This window comes from Rhinoderma darwinii, chromosome 9 (assembly GCF_050947455.1).
Source record: "Rhinoderma darwinii isolate aRhiDar2 chromosome 9, aRhiDar2.hap1, whole genome shotgun sequence".
Lineage (NCBI taxonomy): Eukaryota > Metazoa > Chordata > Amphibia > Anura > Rhinodermatidae > Rhinoderma > Rhinoderma darwinii.
Window position 1 is genome coordinate 90,502,172 of NC_134695.1, and position 16,730 is coordinate 90,518,901.

General features: G+C 44.0%; 2 protein-coding genes across 2 annotated transcripts in view; one reads left to right on the top strand and one right to left on the bottom strand.

Moving 5' to 3' along the window:
• Positions 1-4,259: 4,259 nt before the first annotated feature.
• SS18L2 (SS18 like 2) lies at positions 4,260-10,565 on the top strand. Its single transcript, XM_075837113.1, has 3 exons — positions 4,260-4,399; positions 9,739-9,815; positions 10,162-10,565. The coding sequence occupies exons 1-3, from the start codon at positions 4,331-4,333 to the stop codon at positions 10,247-10,249; spliced, it is 234 nt and encodes a 77-aa protein (XP_075693228.1). The 5' UTR covers positions 4,260-4,330; the 3' UTR covers positions 10,250-10,565.
• A 1,250-nt stretch (positions 10,566-11,815) lies between these two features.
• Positions 11,816-16,730, bottom strand: part of GARRE1 (granule associated Rac and RHOG effector 1) — a 64,147-nt gene continuing 59,232 nt past the window's right edge. Inside the window, exons 12-14 of the mRNA XM_075838465.1 lie at positions 15,879-16,016; positions 15,345-15,423; positions 11,816-15,110 (exon numbers count right to left, since the gene is read on the bottom strand). Coding sequence (XP_075694580.1) covers positions 14,811-15,110; positions 15,345-15,423; positions 15,879-16,016 — 517 coding nt within the window. The 3' untranslated portion in view covers positions 11,816-14,810. The remainder of the gene's footprint in view (positions 15,111-15,344; positions 15,424-15,878; positions 16,017-16,730) is intronic.

Below are 16,730 nucleotides of genomic sequence, written 5' to 3' on the forward strand. Positions count from 1 at the left end.
TGATGCTGTTTTAAAGGCAAAGTCATGGATTTTGTAGGATTACAGTCAGGTGATTAACCAATTATACCAAACAGGTGATAATCATCATTTTCATATGTAGGTTAAATGTCATTAAGGCCCCATGCACGTGACCGTAAATTCGGCCGCAATTATGGCCCCATTCAGTTCTATTGGCCGTGGGCACCTTTTCTTATCGCTGCGGATGGGTGCCGTAGAACTGGGCCGGGGTTTATGAAGCATGTCCATATTTTTTTCATGTTTTACGGGCTGTGCTCCCATACTTTGTTACAGTAAGGCCCCATACTCACAAATAGCTGTGGAGGAGGCTTACAACTGTGGTGAGGAACAGCCAAACTCTGCTACAAAGGCGAGGTTGCGGAAGACTGTTTTGTCACAAGTCCACTATGGCGAGACTGAGAGCAGCAACAAGACACGAGGTAGTTATAATGCATCCGCAAGGTTTCTCCCAGACAAAGATTTCCAAGCGAACTGGGGTTTCAAGATGTGCTGTTCAAAGATCTTTTGAAGAAGCATAAAGAAATGGGCAACATTGAAGACCGTAGACGCAGTGGTCGGCTGAGGACACTTTGTGCAAGCAGATCAAAGACACATCATGCTTCCCTTCTAAATCGGAAGATGTCCAGCAGGGCCATCACCTCAGAACTGGCAGAAACCAGTGGGCCCCAGGTGTACCCATCTGCTTTTTTGAGAAGTCTGGCCAGAAGTTTCTTCATGGAAGAACTATGGCCAAAAAGCCACGCCTTTGATGTAGAAATAAGGTCAAGCGACTCAACTATACACTAATATATAGAAACGGGTGTAGAAAAATGGCAGCAGGTTCTCTGGTCTGATGAGTCAAAATTTGAGATCTTTTGGCTGTAACAGAAGGCAGTTTGTTTGTCGAAGGGCTGGAGAGTGGTACAATAACGTCTGCAGGCAACAGTGAATCACTGTGGAGGTTCCTTGCAAGTTTGGGGCTCAATTTCAGTAAATTGAGTTGGGGATTTGGCCAGGATTAATGGTGTCCTCAATGATGAGAAATACAGGCAGATACATATCCATCATGCAATACCATCAGGCTCAAAATTTATTTTGCAGCAGGACATCGACCCCACACATACAGCCAATGTCGTTAAGATCTACCTTCAGCCTGAAAAACAAGAAGCCCTGGAAGTGATGATGTGGCCCCCACAGAGCCCTGACCTCATCGTTGAGTCTGTCTAGGATTACATGAAGAGACAGAAGGATATGAGGAAGCGACATTCACAGAAGGTCTGTGAATAGTTCTTCAAGATGTTTGGAGCAAACTCCTGGCCGAGTACCTTCAAAAACTGTGCAAGTACCTAGAAGAATTTACTCTGTTTTGAAGGTAAAGGGTGATCACATCAAAGACTGATTTTACTTTTCTCTTGTGTTTATTCACTTTGCATTTGAATTGATAAAAGAACAACTACTTAACACTTCTATTTTTAAAAGCATTTTTACTTTGCAGCATTTTTTCACAACTGCCTAAAAGTTTTACGTGCGTGTGTTCCACCAGCAGAATAGTGAGTGCAGCTCTGGAGTATAATACAGGCTGTAACTCAGGACCAGTACAGGATAAGTAATGTAATGTATGTACACAGTGACTCCACCAGCAGAATAGTGAGTGCAGCTCTGGAGTATAATACAGGATGTAACTCGGGATCAGTACAGGATAAGTAATGTAATGTTTGTACAGTGACTCCAGCAGAATAGCGAGTGCAGCTCTGGAGTATGACATGATGTAACTCCAGATCAGTAATGTATGTACACAGTGACTGACTAATTGTGCTTTTTTCCCTAAGTGGTGCAGTTGTCCACAGCAACCAAAATCTCACCCCCCCCCCCCTCCTTTTTTTTTTTTTTAATACTCTTTACATTCACATCGGCGTCATCACCGATTCTGTTGTATTTGACAGAGTATAACGCAACGTGAAACGCTAATTTTTCCGTCAAAACAATGGTCACCGCGACGGACTCCCTTATAAGTCAATAGTCTGTGATGTAATTGATTTGTCACTCCGTCAATTTCGTTATTCTGCTCCTAAGATGAAGTAGAACAGGGGTAGGCGACCTTTTTTGTATGTTTATGACCAAAATAGAAAAAATCCATGATGAAGTACTCAGTGTGACATGCAAATCTAAAAGTCATATGACAAGCTGTCACCATCTATTTGACATAAAACAATCGGTTAAAGAGACTCTGTCACCACATTATAAGTGCCCTGTCTCCTACATAAGGAGATCGGCGCTGTAATGTAGGTGACAGAAATGCTTTTTATTTAAAAAAACGATCTTTTTTCACAACGTTAGGAGCGATTTATGTTTATGCTAATGAGCTTTCTTAATGCCCAAGTGGGCGTACTTTTACTTTCGACCAAGTGGGCGTTGTACAGGGGAGTGCATGACGCTGACCAATCAGCATCATGCACTCCTCTCCATTCATTTACACTGCACTAGCGATATAGTTCTATCACTATGTGCAGCCTCATACACAAGCCCTAACATTACTACAGTGTCCTGATAATGAATACACATGAAATCCAGCCTGGACGTCATGTGTACTCAGAATCCTGACACTTCTGAATCTTTTCTGTGAGATTTACAGCAACTGATACGAAATCTCGTTTACCTCGTAATCTCGCGAGATTTGGTTTCACTTGCCGGAATCTCACAAAAAAAGTGTCAGGATTCTGAGTACACATGACGTCCAGGCTGGATGGTCATGTGTATTCATTATCAGGACACTGTAGTAATGTTAGGGCTTGTGTATGAGGCTGCACATAGTGATATATCTATATCGCTAGTGCAGTGTAAATGAATGGAGAGGAGTGCATGATGCGGATTGGTCAGCGTCATACACTCCTCTGTACAACACCCACTTGGTCGAAAGTAAAAGTACGCCCACTTGGGCATTAAGAAAGCTCATTAGCATAAACCAAAATCGCTCCTAACTTTGTGAAAAAAGATCGTTTTTTTAAATAAAAAGCATTACTGTCACCTACATTACAGCGCCGATGTCCTTATATAGGAGACAGGACACTTATAATGTGGTGACAGAGCCTCTTTTAATTAAAGTTCTATTTCAGTGTAACCCTTGACTACGACTTTCTTTGCACAGAAGATCCATCTGTGGTGTGTACAAGGCTGCTGACACCGTCTTGGGGGCGCTTCACATAGAGAGAGCTGACAACTTTTTACTGAACGCAGTCCTTGCAGTGCTGATCACTAGGAGAGAGCGGTGCTGCATTGTGTGCTTGCCAAGTGTTCAGCAGCGACAAACAAACGGAAGTACTGCTCTCTCCTGGTGGTCAGCGCCTTATGAAGGGCCGCTTTCTCTCCGTGTGCAGTGCCCTTAGGATCAGTTCACACTGAGTTTTTTTGATGCGGAAACAGTGTCGGAAAACGCGCCAAAATAGAGGAAAAACCGTCTCGTGGGAAAAAGAATAGACATGACCTATCTTCGATCATTTACGTCTCTGACCTACCATTGACATCATTGGGAGGCAGAGAAAGCGTATTTCGTTGCATTTTTTTTTTTGCCCATGGCGCTTAATGGCCGTGGGCGTAAAACGCTGCGAAAATCAGCGTGCACGCAGATTTTCTTACAAAAAAAAAAACCGTATGAACCCAGAAGCGTGCCAGCAAACCATGCCCTAAGTGCTGTCTGTGGTACTGGTGCCTGAGGTTGCTGACCCCCTGAAGTAGAACAACATAACTGATGACGCAATCTGCGCTAGGGAGAATGAAAACTGGAGTCTGGTCTGTTTTTGTGGGTAGAAATCGAAATGCGCCTTCCAATTTGATTTAAATAGATATGTCTTGGTATCATTTTCAAGATCTCTGCTTGCTGTCAGTCAATGAGAGTAGTTATTGTTTACATAGAGGCTGAAATCATGTCTGAAAATTGTGAGGGATTGAGAGAAGAGAAAATGAAAGCGTTTTTAAAAAAAAAAAAAAAAAACTCAGCCTGCTGGGAGTTGTAGTTTTGCAACTGCGTAAAGGTCGTGCCATTATTTCCATAGTGTTCTATAAGTCCTGGGACCCTGTGGGCAGAGGTTCAGGGGGAGGACCTGCTGCTGTCTCCATTTACAGGAGGTTTTCTGTCGAGATTATTATTGCACGGATTCTCCTCACGTCTCATTTTTACCAGTGTTTCTCTTATCACGTGACGTTTAGCTGTGACGGGGAGACATCACGTGACTGAGGCGGGCTTTTGAGATCTGCCCGCCTCCTGTGGTGACGTCACTGAGTGGCCAGCGTAGTGACGTACTCATTGTGCGCCAGAAGTCCAGAGAACACCGGGAATATGTCTGTTGTGTTTGTTCCAGAGAAGCTCCGCCGACGAGTCCAGATCCCCGAGAATAACGTGCAACGGGTGAGTGGCCGAGGGCAGGAAAGAGGTCATATACATTATAATTTAACAGCGGGGTCCTGACACAATAGTATGAGGGGCTCCGCATAAAGTTCGGCCATTCTATGTTATAACTTTATTATTCTGTTCTAAACAAAATCCCTTGTATAGAAGTCATTGGTGGAGAGAAATAGAGAAATCAAAACTGGTACAAAGCAAAAGTGGAGCAGTTGCCCATAGTAACGAATTGGGTTGTGGCATTCATTTAAGTGGAATCTGGTTGCTATGGGCAACTGCTTCACTTTTCCTTTGCACCAGTTTTGATAAATCTCCCCCTTTAAGTCGCCCTCTCCTGTCGAGTTGTGAATATTATGACGCTGTTTACTAGTTACTCCGCTTTCCCAAAAACTGATATAACAGCCGGTATGGCCGTTATTACAGCTCCCACGTGTTGTCACCCAGCTTTCCCAAACTCCTGAGTCTCAGATCTACCTAGTTGCAGGGTTGCCTCGATACCAGAATTTTGACTTCGATACCGATACTTCGTGTAGTATTGCGATTCTCGATACCAAAACGATACTTTTCCAACAATATATAAAAAAAAAAAAGTTCTTCCGTTTTCTAATGTGAGGTGTGATGAATTTTGAACCTCCATGTGCCTCACATTAATAGTAATTACCCCCATCATGTTCCTCTGTCATAATGGACAACATTGGGTTAATGTGAGGAACGTGATGGGGTTAATTACTATTAATGTGAGGCACAAGGAGGTTCAAAATTCATCACACCTCGCGCCTCACATTAATAAGTGAAAATTCATTTTTATTTTTTAGTGTACACCATAAATGATGCTTAAATTTGTTGTGCGGACGATACCGATGTGTATATTTTATGTATTGACTTTTATTTTAATGTTTATTGTAAACACATGTATGTTTAAAAAATTTAATTTTAACATTACTTTGTTTTTTTATTTTTAAACTTTAGTGTACTGATAGGTATGTCCTAACAACTGCCTGTGTACGAAGTATGCCCAAACAGGAAATATGGTCAGACAGCCCTGGGGTCCTTCAATGGACCCTGGGCTGTCTGCTCATATATATGCGTCACAGGGATTCCTTGTGATGCGATCCAATGGGCATCCACCCTTCTCATTTGCCCCTTGAATGCTGCGGTCAGCTTTGATCGCAGCATTCAAGGGAATAGCGGCGGAGATCATGGGTTTGTCTGACTTCCGCCGCGGGAGCGGGGCTGCGGCCGCGCACAGTCAGCATGAGGTGATGCGGCCGATAATGCACAGTTTAGTATCGAAATACATGAATTCACGGTATTGAACTGTTTGGGGGTGCACGGCATCGAAATAGTATCGAAATTTTGATGCGTCGTGCAACCCTACCTAGCTGTGCATCGCTTTAATACATCTTTAACTTATAAAGAAGGATTTGCCATTCTGCATCTGGGAAAGCTGGATGTCCGGCAGTAATGACACCCATATTGGTTGTTTTCCAGCTTTTGCCAGGAATTGATTTACTTATCCCTACAAAGTTATTCTCCCTTCCGATCTGACATTGGGAGTGGAGGGCTGCATGCTGGGCAGGACAGTTGGTGAGGAAACCGTATGATGCCCAGCGAGTATTGTGCACAAGTCCTATTCTAATTAATAGGACCCACGCACGATACTGGCTGGGCCTCGTAATGTTGCGGCTCTTCATGCCCGTTGTCACATGGGACGAGGGAGTAACCTTGGAGGAATACTTTAAGGGGTAGTCAAAATCATGCTGTGGATTTAGCTGCAGAAAGCAGAGGAATCTGCAGGGTCCTCCACATTGACTGTGATCTTAAAGGGGTTTTCCATCTTCTGACAACTGATGACTTATCAACTGGATAGGTCATCAGTACATGATCTGTGGGGGTCCGACACCCAGACCCCGCACGGATCAGCTGGTTCGGTGCCTCTGTGCACTGGACTTACATGCCGGAAGCAGTTGGCGCCAACCACGAAATAGCGGCTGCGCCGCAGTGCTGTAGTATCTAGGTGAATAGGAGCGGACCTGCAGTTCTGCAGCACGACCGCTATTCTATGTACAGAGCCAACTGCTTCCGGGCTCCATACATCGCATTATGTGCCATAACATCCGGGGCCCGCATGCCACCGGAGCGACTTAACGGTGCAGGGTCCAGGTGTCAGACCCGCACCAATGATATACTGATGACCTATCCGGTGGATAGGTCATCAGTTGTCAGAAAGTGGAAAACCCCTTTAAGAGTACGTTCACAAGGCTGATTTTCATGTGATATTGTAGCGGTTTTCGCGCAAAAATAAAGTGTGGAAACCGCTTAAACGGCGTTTTGATTTTAATGGTAAACTGATTGATGACATGTGGAATTTAAAAGCACATTGGAGGGAAAAAGTGATGTCACTTCTTGCTCTGAGTAACAGCTGCATCTTGCAGCCACGCGTGTACTAGAGCCATTGAATGGTGGAATCTCGGCCAAATCCACTTCAGTTTTTTTCCCTTGAAATATCTGCAATGTGAACATGACCGTACAGGGGTAAATGTCATTGAGGGTTTGTATTGCAAAATGATTATTCTTTTGTTTGCGTCCCCTGTATACCCGTATGCGCTGCCCGGCTGTGTGACAGGAGTGTGCACATGAAAACATCCACAGGATGAGCTGAAGGTGCCATTACATTATAGACTTGGCACTAGGAGACACAGGGCGCTTCTGAGAACTGTAATTTCCCAGAAGCATGTGGTGTGACAAAATGGATCGCCCATTCAGCTCTATGTAGAAGGCGGCACAAAAACACGGGATGTAAGGGGTGCTAGTATATCGAAGGGAAGCACCAAGTCAGCAGATGGGCACGGGGAGTTTCTTTTTAGATGTCATTAATGTACTGGGCTATGAAAAAAAAATTGATTGTGGGACAACGCCTTTAAGGATGAGAAGACAGTGTAGTATTGCCAACACCACACCCATATGCAGTGGCAAAAGGCTGCACGATTTTACCAGTAATGCCAGTTTTTTCAGGTAACTTGTGTGGGTTTCCAGGACTTCAATATTGATAGCTTTTCCGTAGGATAGGCCATCAATATTTGATTGTGGGGGTCTGACGCCTGGCACCTCAGCTAATGTATGGCGCTGTGCTTGGGTAAACAATCCGAACCCCACAGATCAAACATCTGATAGGCTATAAATATTACAGTCCTGTCTAACTCCAGGCTGATATTCTTTGCTACAATGGACCAGTGCAGGCAAACTGTCAGGACAGAATTTTTTGTTGAGAGTAGAGGCTTCCCATCTCTAGTTGTGAAAAAAAAAAAAGTGACCAGAGATCTGTGAAACTCTAAGGCCGGGTTCCCATGTAGTGTAAATGCTGCAGAATTTCCGCAACAGAATTTTATGTGGAAATTCCACAGCATTTACAGTAGCAGCAAAATGGATGAGACTTTGAAATGCTCGCGCTGCGGGAAAAAAACCACAGCAAAAACGTTAATAAATTGACCTGCAGTGAAGTTTAAATCTGCAGAATGTCAATTTATACTGCATTTTCTATTTCTGATTTTCCCCGTCTAATTTTTTCGGACAATGTACTGCGGGTTCCAGGTCTGATACACAGCGTATCTGACCCGTGGAAACCCAGCCTAAATGTCAAGAAGTGACGTCACTTTCTGCGACGCGGAGTTCAAATCCACGCCAAAGGAAGGAAGCGTGAACTTAAAGTGGCTCTGTCACCAGATTCTAAGCGCCCTGTCTCCTACATAATCTGATCGGCGCTGGAATGTAGATAACAATAGTGGTTTTTATTTAGAAAAACTATCATTTTTGACAGCTATGACCAATTTTAGATTTATGCTAATTAATTTCTTTAGACAACTGGGCGTGTTTTTACTCTTTACCAATTAGGCGTTATACAGAGGAGTGTATGACGCTGACCAATCAGTGACCAATCAGTGACCAATCAGCGTCATACACTTCTCATTGTTCCAGCCCAGCTTCTTTCACTGCACAATCACACTGTAAGGCGTCATGCACACAAACGTATTTTTTCCCTCCCGTAAATACGGGTCCGGTGTCGCACGTATTGCACCAGTATTTATGGGCACGTTTTCGCTGCAAAATTGCACTGCACTAATCGGCAGCCACTTCTCTCTATCAGTGCAGGATAGAGAGAAGGGGCAGCCCTTTCCGAGGTAAAAGTAAAAGAAATTCATAATTACCGGCCGTTGTCTTGGTGACGCGTCCCCCTTTCGACATCCAGCCCGACCTCCCTGGATGACGCGGTAGTCCATGTTCTGCACAGTCACAGGCTGCAGCGGTCACATGGGCTGAAACGTCATTCCGGGAGGCCGGACTGGAGGAAGGAGCAGGGAGTTCTGGGTAAGTATGAACGTTTTTTTTTTTTTACAGTTTGATCTATATTGGGATCGGTAGTCACTGTCCAGGGTGCAGAAACAGTTACGGCCGATCGTTTAACTCTTTCAGCGCCCTGGACAGTGACTATTTACTGACGTAGCCTAGCAACGCTCCCGTAATTACGGGTGCACACACACGTAGTCACCCGTAATTACGGGAGCCCCATAGACTTCTATGGACCTGCCCGTGCCTTTATTATGGCCTAAAATAGGACATGTTCTATATATATATATATTTTTTTTTTACGGCACGGGCACCTTCCCGTAAGCATATGGGGTGGTAGCCGTGGCCAATAGAAGTCTATGGGCCCGTAATTACGGGCGTTTTTACGTTTGTGTGCATGAGGCTTAACAGTGGACTGGAACAATGAGAAGTGTATGACGCTGATTGGTCACTGGACAGCGCCGATCAGATTATGTAAGAGACAGGGTGCTTAAAGAGGTTCTGTCACCAGATTATAAATTTGTCCAGGATTAGAAAAATATGGCCGTTTTCTTCTAGAAACTGTGCCACACCTGTCCATGGGTAATGTCTGGTATTGCAGCTCAGCTCTAAGTGAACGGAGATAAGCTGCAATATCACACAACTTTGACAGGTGTTGGCTGCTTTCTTCCAAAAACAGCGCATGTTTTTCTAATCCTGGACAAACTGAAGTTCACGCTTCCTTCTTTCGTGTGGTTTTGAACTCTGCATTGCAGAAAAAGTGACATCACTTCTTGACGCAGTTTCCGTGCAGAAACTGGTTGTCACATGCGGATTAGTCCCACTGAATGGCACTAATCCATGGGAGATGAAACTGCAAATCCACGGCAGAAATGAGGGTCTACTGTGGATTCTCTGGCAAATCTGTGACTTTTTTTTTTTCTGATGGAAAAATCCAGTGTGAACATACTCTTGATCAATCTTCCTCTTGGTTATGTCTTGTATTTGTTATCCATCTTCAGCTGCTGGAAGAAAATGACCAACTCATCCGCTGTATTGTGGAATATCAGCACAAGGGAAGAGCCACAGAGTGTTCACAGTACGTCCCGCTACGATTTCTTATCAGGCATTTTCCATGGGGTTGTGTATGAGGCTGTATTCACACAGCGGCCCAATGTTACTGTAGCGCATGCTGTTTAGTGGGTGTGAAATTGTGACCAGTAGTAGAACTATCAGGGTATCAGCCATAGTAATATATACAAAATGTAATGATCTATATAGAATATCGACAAGGTGTTAATATAATGTCAGAACGAGACCAATAATCCTAGGACACCTTAGAAAAATCTACTAACGGAAGGTGGGACGTGTGCTGTGGACTTCTATATTCAGCATTTCTTTGTACTCATTACTTGACAGGTTTCTTCTGCTCTTTTCATTACCAGGTACCAGCAGATTTTACACAGAAATCTTATCTATTTGGCAACCATAGCAGATGCCACCACTCCACCACCTGTAAAACAGACCACGTGAATCTCCGTATACAGCATGATCTATTCATAGTAATGTACAAACTTAGGATGTGCCGATAGAATATCCAATTATACTTTCATGCAGTTCCAGCTTTCTCCACATAGTGGTGCTAGATCCCAGTGTTTGCTCATAGAACTCTCCTTCAGAAGCCTTTACCTGGAGATTTGGGTCTGAGACTTGCAGCGTGCTCTATAGGATAGAAGTTTAATATCGCCCGGGACTGTAAATATTTCTTAATATTGTGGTAATTAGAGATTACTGAAGACTGTTTTATGTGTGATCAATTTTGTTTCAATAAAACTTAATTATAACCAGATGTTACTTCCTATAGTCAGTGACTTTGCTAAGATTTCTATCCACAAGTCAATAAATGATGGGGTCTGTGTAGCTATCCTTTACCATTTATCATGGCTTCTTGTGGTAGAATGTGCCGCAGTAATGTTGCCCACAACAAATCTAAATTTACAGTTCACAATGCCAGGAAAATGTAGAACCTGTACTTTTCCTAATTAGAAATAAATAATTCTCACTATCTGGTAGGCACATTCATTTTTGACTGTAGACTTTCTTTATTCCAGTTTCGGTGCATGATTTGGGGGGGGGGGGGGGGTAGCCATATTGCCTGGGCTGGTGTTAACAGCCTTTATGCAGATTTTGACATGTCTGAATCTGCACCAAACAGAGCCCCAAATTGCGCCCCCCCCCATATTGATTTCAATGGGGGGGCAGAGGCATTTCCTCCTCTGACCTCCCATTGAAATCATTGGGAGGCAAAAAAAAAAAAACTACAGCGCTCGTTTAGAGCATTTTCTGCTTTAGATTAAATGGCCGTGGGTAAAAAAAAAAAAAAGCAAACTGTGGAGGCAGATTTTTTCTGCCTGCAGAAAAACTGAACTAGGCCTTCGAGATATACTTTACAGCAGCCACATGGACCATACAAAATAGTCTGGAGCTGACAGATTGGTTCTATGGGGGAGTGTAGTGGGAGTGCTCTGTGCAGGGAGGGGGAGGAGCTGTCCATAGTTGATCGTGTTATCTATATATAGGTGTTACCTGTCAGTATAATCCTGGCTATGAAGATAATGAGATGAAGTGATCTCTACAGAACAGGAAGGGTCAGTCTATTGGGCGGGTTAGTGGCCAGAGTGAAAACAGCAAGATTTTGGGATTATTTTTTAATATAAATAACATAAGTTGATTTAAAGTACCTTTTTTTTTTTTCTTCTATGTTTAAACATTTTTTAAATTAGGTCATTTTCTGATAACACATTCCCTTTCAGGGTAAATTTACACGCTGTGAATCTGAAAAGTACAGTTTTAAAAACCCATGCGGAATAGAGGGCACGTGAATTGTGCGGCTTAGTTTACAGATTTTCACTGTGGGTTTCATCCCTTTGCAAAACATCAGATAAAATCTCTCCCCCCCCCCCCCCCATGGACCACACACATTAAGTCTGGTTGCCAGGGGTAACGGTCACATTCTCTAACAGTTCTGATACTGTGGTAGAAACAATGTAACCGGCTTTACTGTTCACTAAGAAAATGATCCAATAAGAAGACAGGAAATAAGGTCACACTATTAAATGTATCTTTAATAAAGCAAATAGTCATTTTACTTACAGAAGCTTCAGAAGTAAAATACAAACTGTACAGTTCCAGTTCAGGAGTGTTTGCTGGAAGAAAAGTAAAAGCGATAGTGGGGGGGGGGTCACACTCGCACAGCGCCAAACCCTCTCACCCTCGGCTGAGGTCTTCAACTTGCTCCTAGAGGGAATGGGTTCACCCCTTTTTTTTTTTTCTAGAGTGTTTGGGGACCAGAAAAAAAAATTTGGAAGCCAAAAAACATAGCACCTACATGGTCAAAAGCTTCAACATATAGAAAAATGGTCTCAAGATTTTCGGTTTTCCGTGGATCATCACATTTAATTTAGAAGACTTCAAAATACAAGTAAAAAATATATATATATGTAGCCTGTGGAACATTGTTGGCACTTTGAGACGTCTGTTCAGTACAAATATATACGTCTATCCATTAATAAGACCATAATTATTCTGATAAAATATGGGAAAGATTAAGTGCAAAGGACTGAAGGTGGGGGGAGGGGAGGGACTGAAGGTGGGGGGAGGGGAGGGACTGAAGGTGGGGGGAGGGGAGGGACTGAAGGTGGGGGGAGGGGAGGGACTGAAGGTGGGGGGAGGGGAGGGACTGAAGGTGGGGGGAGGGGAAGGACTGAAGGTGGGGGGAGGGGAAGGACTGAAGGTGGGGGGAGGGGAGGGACTGAAGGTGGGGGGAGGGGAGGCACTGAAGGTGGGGGGAGGGGAGGGACTGAAGGTGGGGGGAGGGGAGGGGAGGGACTGAAAGTGAACCATTTCATACAACTCAATGTTTAGAGCCAGTCTTCAAAACAAGTGGTACAAAATATCCTTATAAACAGACAGAAACAGGAGCACACGGACGGGGCCGAGCACGTCACGATAGAAGGGTTTATATACAGCACACAACTCTCTGTAAACATAGACAGGATGAAGACTTGATTGGAAAGAGGCAAAAAACTATAAATACGGGCGACGGGGCGATCCACAGAACAAATCGGTAACATTCAGGGCCTGCTATTGAGCACATTGCTGTACACGAGGGGGGGAGGGATTTTAGGGGCTTGTCACCCCGGTTTATTTTTGTGTATATAGAGTTTAGTGTTTTATACATATTTTTGGTATATTTAGAGACTTTGAAAAAAAAACAAAATAAAACCTTCAGAATATGCGTCGAACGCACAACCACCTCTACCTACCAGCGAGTTCTCCCTCACAGTAACCAGTTAACGCAGATTAGTGATAACCATAAAGAAAAATATAAGATTAATACTGTCAGTCGTTTTTAGAATATTTTTTTTTTTTCCATTTTATTTTTTTCATTCTCTCCATACTAGAAAATACGGGGATTTCAACAGTAAGGGCCTCTGCAAAAGATGAAATGACGTTTTAAATACATATAAACTATATCATAATATTTATATATAAAGAATATTTCTTGTAACATCGATGGGGAGAATCTGTACATAAAGGGCGTGGATTTCGTGGTCAGCACCATTTCTAAGCATCTCTACAGCCACTTTGGTTGGAAGAATCTCCTCGCTCCCGTAGGTTTCCGCTCGTGGTCATGGCACTGCGGAGTGACGTTATGCTTCACTTTAAAAAATAGACTTTGTCATCTACCTGCTATTTAATTTAGATATTTCGGAGCCAGCTCACATAGATATTTGATATTTTTTATTCTATATTTTTTTTATTATTATTTTGTAAAGAATATTGAAAGTCTTTACTTATCCCAGAATCGCTTTCTCTTGTCAGGAGGGTTATGTGCATAATGCCTTTGGCTATACGAATAAAGTACAAAAAAAAAATAAAAAAATTACAACAATTGCCAAAAAGTAAGGTTGGTTTATGACACGACCTGCAGCCACCTGGGGTTTAGGTCCTCACCGTCTGTAGCAGTTGGGATGGAGGGGGTTATACTCCACCTGTGTCTCCCACTCCCACAGTCCAGGAGGGGATAAAAAAAAAAATACATATAAAACAGCAAATAGAAAAATTCCCCTTTTTCCTTCAATGGTCTATAAACAAGCAGAGCCACTTCTGCCGGGGCCATCATAGGGGCACGAGGGTGCCAGAGCTGCCAAGGAATGGCATCTTCTGTGTAATAATAGGGACTTTGTGTACGGGGTTAGGTGCCCCTCAACCCTGGACATTATGGGTGACGCATCTACTGCTGGCAGTGGGAAAGGGATAGCCCCATCCTGCGGTCTATGGGGGAGTCAATTATGTGGACACTTTAGCAGAAATGACCCTTGTCCCAAATTTGAAATGTTAATATGGGGACGCAATAAACCTCTCCATATAAATGCAGAATTGGGGCAATTTTTTGCAATTTTAAAGGGGACGTCTGGCCGAGACAGCCCTCTTCTCAGTTTGGAGGTCTCACGGACACCAGCTGATCATAGGAGAGCGTCCCATTGCAGAGCCCCTGTGGTCAGCTGCAGTGTTGGAGGGGGATATAACCCCCTATATGACAACTATAGGGGTAGAACTACCAGCAATGTAGTGAGGAACTTACAGCATAAGCCATTTTAGACACTACACCAGCTGCACCCCAGACCAAGCAGCAGTAATAAGCTGTTCCATATAGGAATTGCTCTTTAATGCCAGTATAAGGTCCGTTGGTGTGCGGAGCATTAATGGATCGGGGTGTAGGTTTCATAAATCAGTGAGGGGTGACAAAATGTCAAAGCAAAAAAATAATTCTTAGAGGGGGAACTCCTCTAAATTGCTGAATGTGCACTAAATTCACACTGCTCGTCTCACCCCTAATATTCCATGGGAGATTACAAATGGGGGTGTTTAGTCAGTCTATGGAAACCACAACACAGGATCAGAACCAAACAACCTCTACTGCTTGTAACCCAAACTTTCCACAACCGATGAGACTGCAAACCCCCTCCCCCCACCCCCATACACACACCCAACTGAGGAACGCAGCTGAAATGGAGGTCTAGCAGCTTGGTCAGAACTGGTGCAGGTAGGAAGGCCTGCGCTCGTGCTTCATCTGTAAAGACTTAAAGCCCTTGTTTGCCTGTTGAGATTGCGGCTGTGCGTAAGCAAACGTCGAGGAGATCCCCGTCGGTGGTGCGCAATCGTTGGCGGTGGACCAGACCGGTGACTGCAGCATTTGCATTGTATCGTTCCACTGGCTCACGGGATTTGTCATGTGGTACAAAGAAGAACTTTGATTGGGCAGTGTATTGGTAAGGGGAGAGGAGTGCTGCCAAGGGGCTTTGGGGGGCCAAGTTTTGGTTTTGTTCTCCTGAAGACAAGAGGGAAAAAAAACAAACACTGGTTCATCAGATGCTCAGTCCTGTCGAGGCACAGATTACAATAAAATTCCTTTAATTTGGCACCAAATAGACCTGACAGGTGCCGGATTAACAGATGGTCATAGATAAGAATACCTGTTTGGTATTTGTGGAGGGTGGAGGGGCATTAGAACAAAAGCAGACCCCCTTCCTAATGAATTAAATAGCCGTTTCCTGATGCTCACCTGGTTGAGATCGTCCACCGTGGAGAGGAGAGGTGGCGATGGTAGAGTGTTTGCTTCTTGCTCACCACTGCTGTGTTTCCTGGACAATGACAGCAGAGCAGGGGTTAACATCAACTAGTCATTACGTGTACAATACAAAAAACAATTGGTTCCAACATTTACAATCGTCCTGCAAGACAATGCTCTGATATTTCCCGCAATACAATTTCCTATAGGGAAAAAAAGTTGACATATTGTGGGCAAACGTGCATTTGTCCGCATTGTAAACAGTTAGGGAGGGGGGGGGGGGGGAGGGCTCCACGTCGACGGTCAGCTTTAGTTGGGGTGTTTATATCAGCAGAGTATTAATATATCTGTATTCACACGGTATAAATATCACAGCGCCCTGGGCGGCTGACGCTGCAGGGTATTATTTCGGTGTATTCCTGTATCTATTATTAGACCGACACGCCGCCTGCCGAGAAGCCTCCAGGTATTGAAATCTGATAACAAAAGCGATGGCGCAGGGAGTGACGGCTCTCGGGCTTCATTTACCTTCTCTGTTTGACTGCAGCAACAAGGTCTGGACCTGAGAACATAGAGAATAGACTGTCTCCGTTAGCAGACGACGTCTCGTCGCTTGAACTGGCGGAATCTCCCTGAGCGCCCGTCCAGCTGCTGTTCATCACATCCCTGAAAAAACAGGAGACTTTTATATTGTAATATATCAAAACACTGTGGGGGAAAAAAAAAAGCCTGCAAGGCTAGACCATATATATCCTAATGTACTGCAGAGGAAGGGTGAGAGAAGACATCCGAATATACAGATGGCCACAGATAGCGCTGCTGCTATTACTATCTATAGAAGCCATGTTTAGGTTCCTCGTCTTGCTTGTTTTACTGATTTTCTTGTGCCATCTTTATTTATTGGAATATCTCGCCCGCCCTGTGCTGATCAGTATATGGACCACATGAAGAGGGAGTCGGACAGTGGGCCGCACACGCTCTGACACTTGCCTGGTCCCGGTAGGGCAGGGTGCCAGCAGCAGAAAACATACCATATGTAATGATTCTTCACTGCTGTTGAGGTTCTGTAAGATGAAAAGTTCTGCAACTTTCCAATATACTTTGCGCTTCCATGCCTTACCATTTTTGCAGTCAGTGAATGGAACATTGGTATTCTCATTCAGACGCAGCAATGAGCTCCTCTGCATAAACAGCCGATTATAAAAAGAGGGTACCAGCAGTGGGACACCCCAAACGGCAACTCTTTTGAAGGACCGAGCAAAAGAAAAAAGTGATCGTCTGAACCGTGCAAATCCTATAAAGCACAGGCAAATATCCCAGAACGATGCTGGGTAGAGAAGGTAAAGCATACGGTAGTGAACGTGCCCCCGACAAGCTGGA

Bases quoted from the DNA above. Each gene is read 5' to 3' on its own strand.
- SS18L2 (XM_075837113.1), top strand. From the start codon at position 4,331: ATGTCTGTTGTGTTTGTTCCAGAGAAGCTCCGCCGACGAGTCCAGATC. The intron at 4,400-9,738 runs GTGAGTGGCCGA...ATCCATCTTCAG, and splicing joins CCGAGAATAACGTGCAACGG to CTGCTGGAAGAAAATGACCA. The intron at 9,816-10,161 runs GTACGTCCCGCT...TTTCATTACCAG, and splicing joins AGAGCCACAGAGTGTTCACA to GTACCAGCAGATTTTACACA.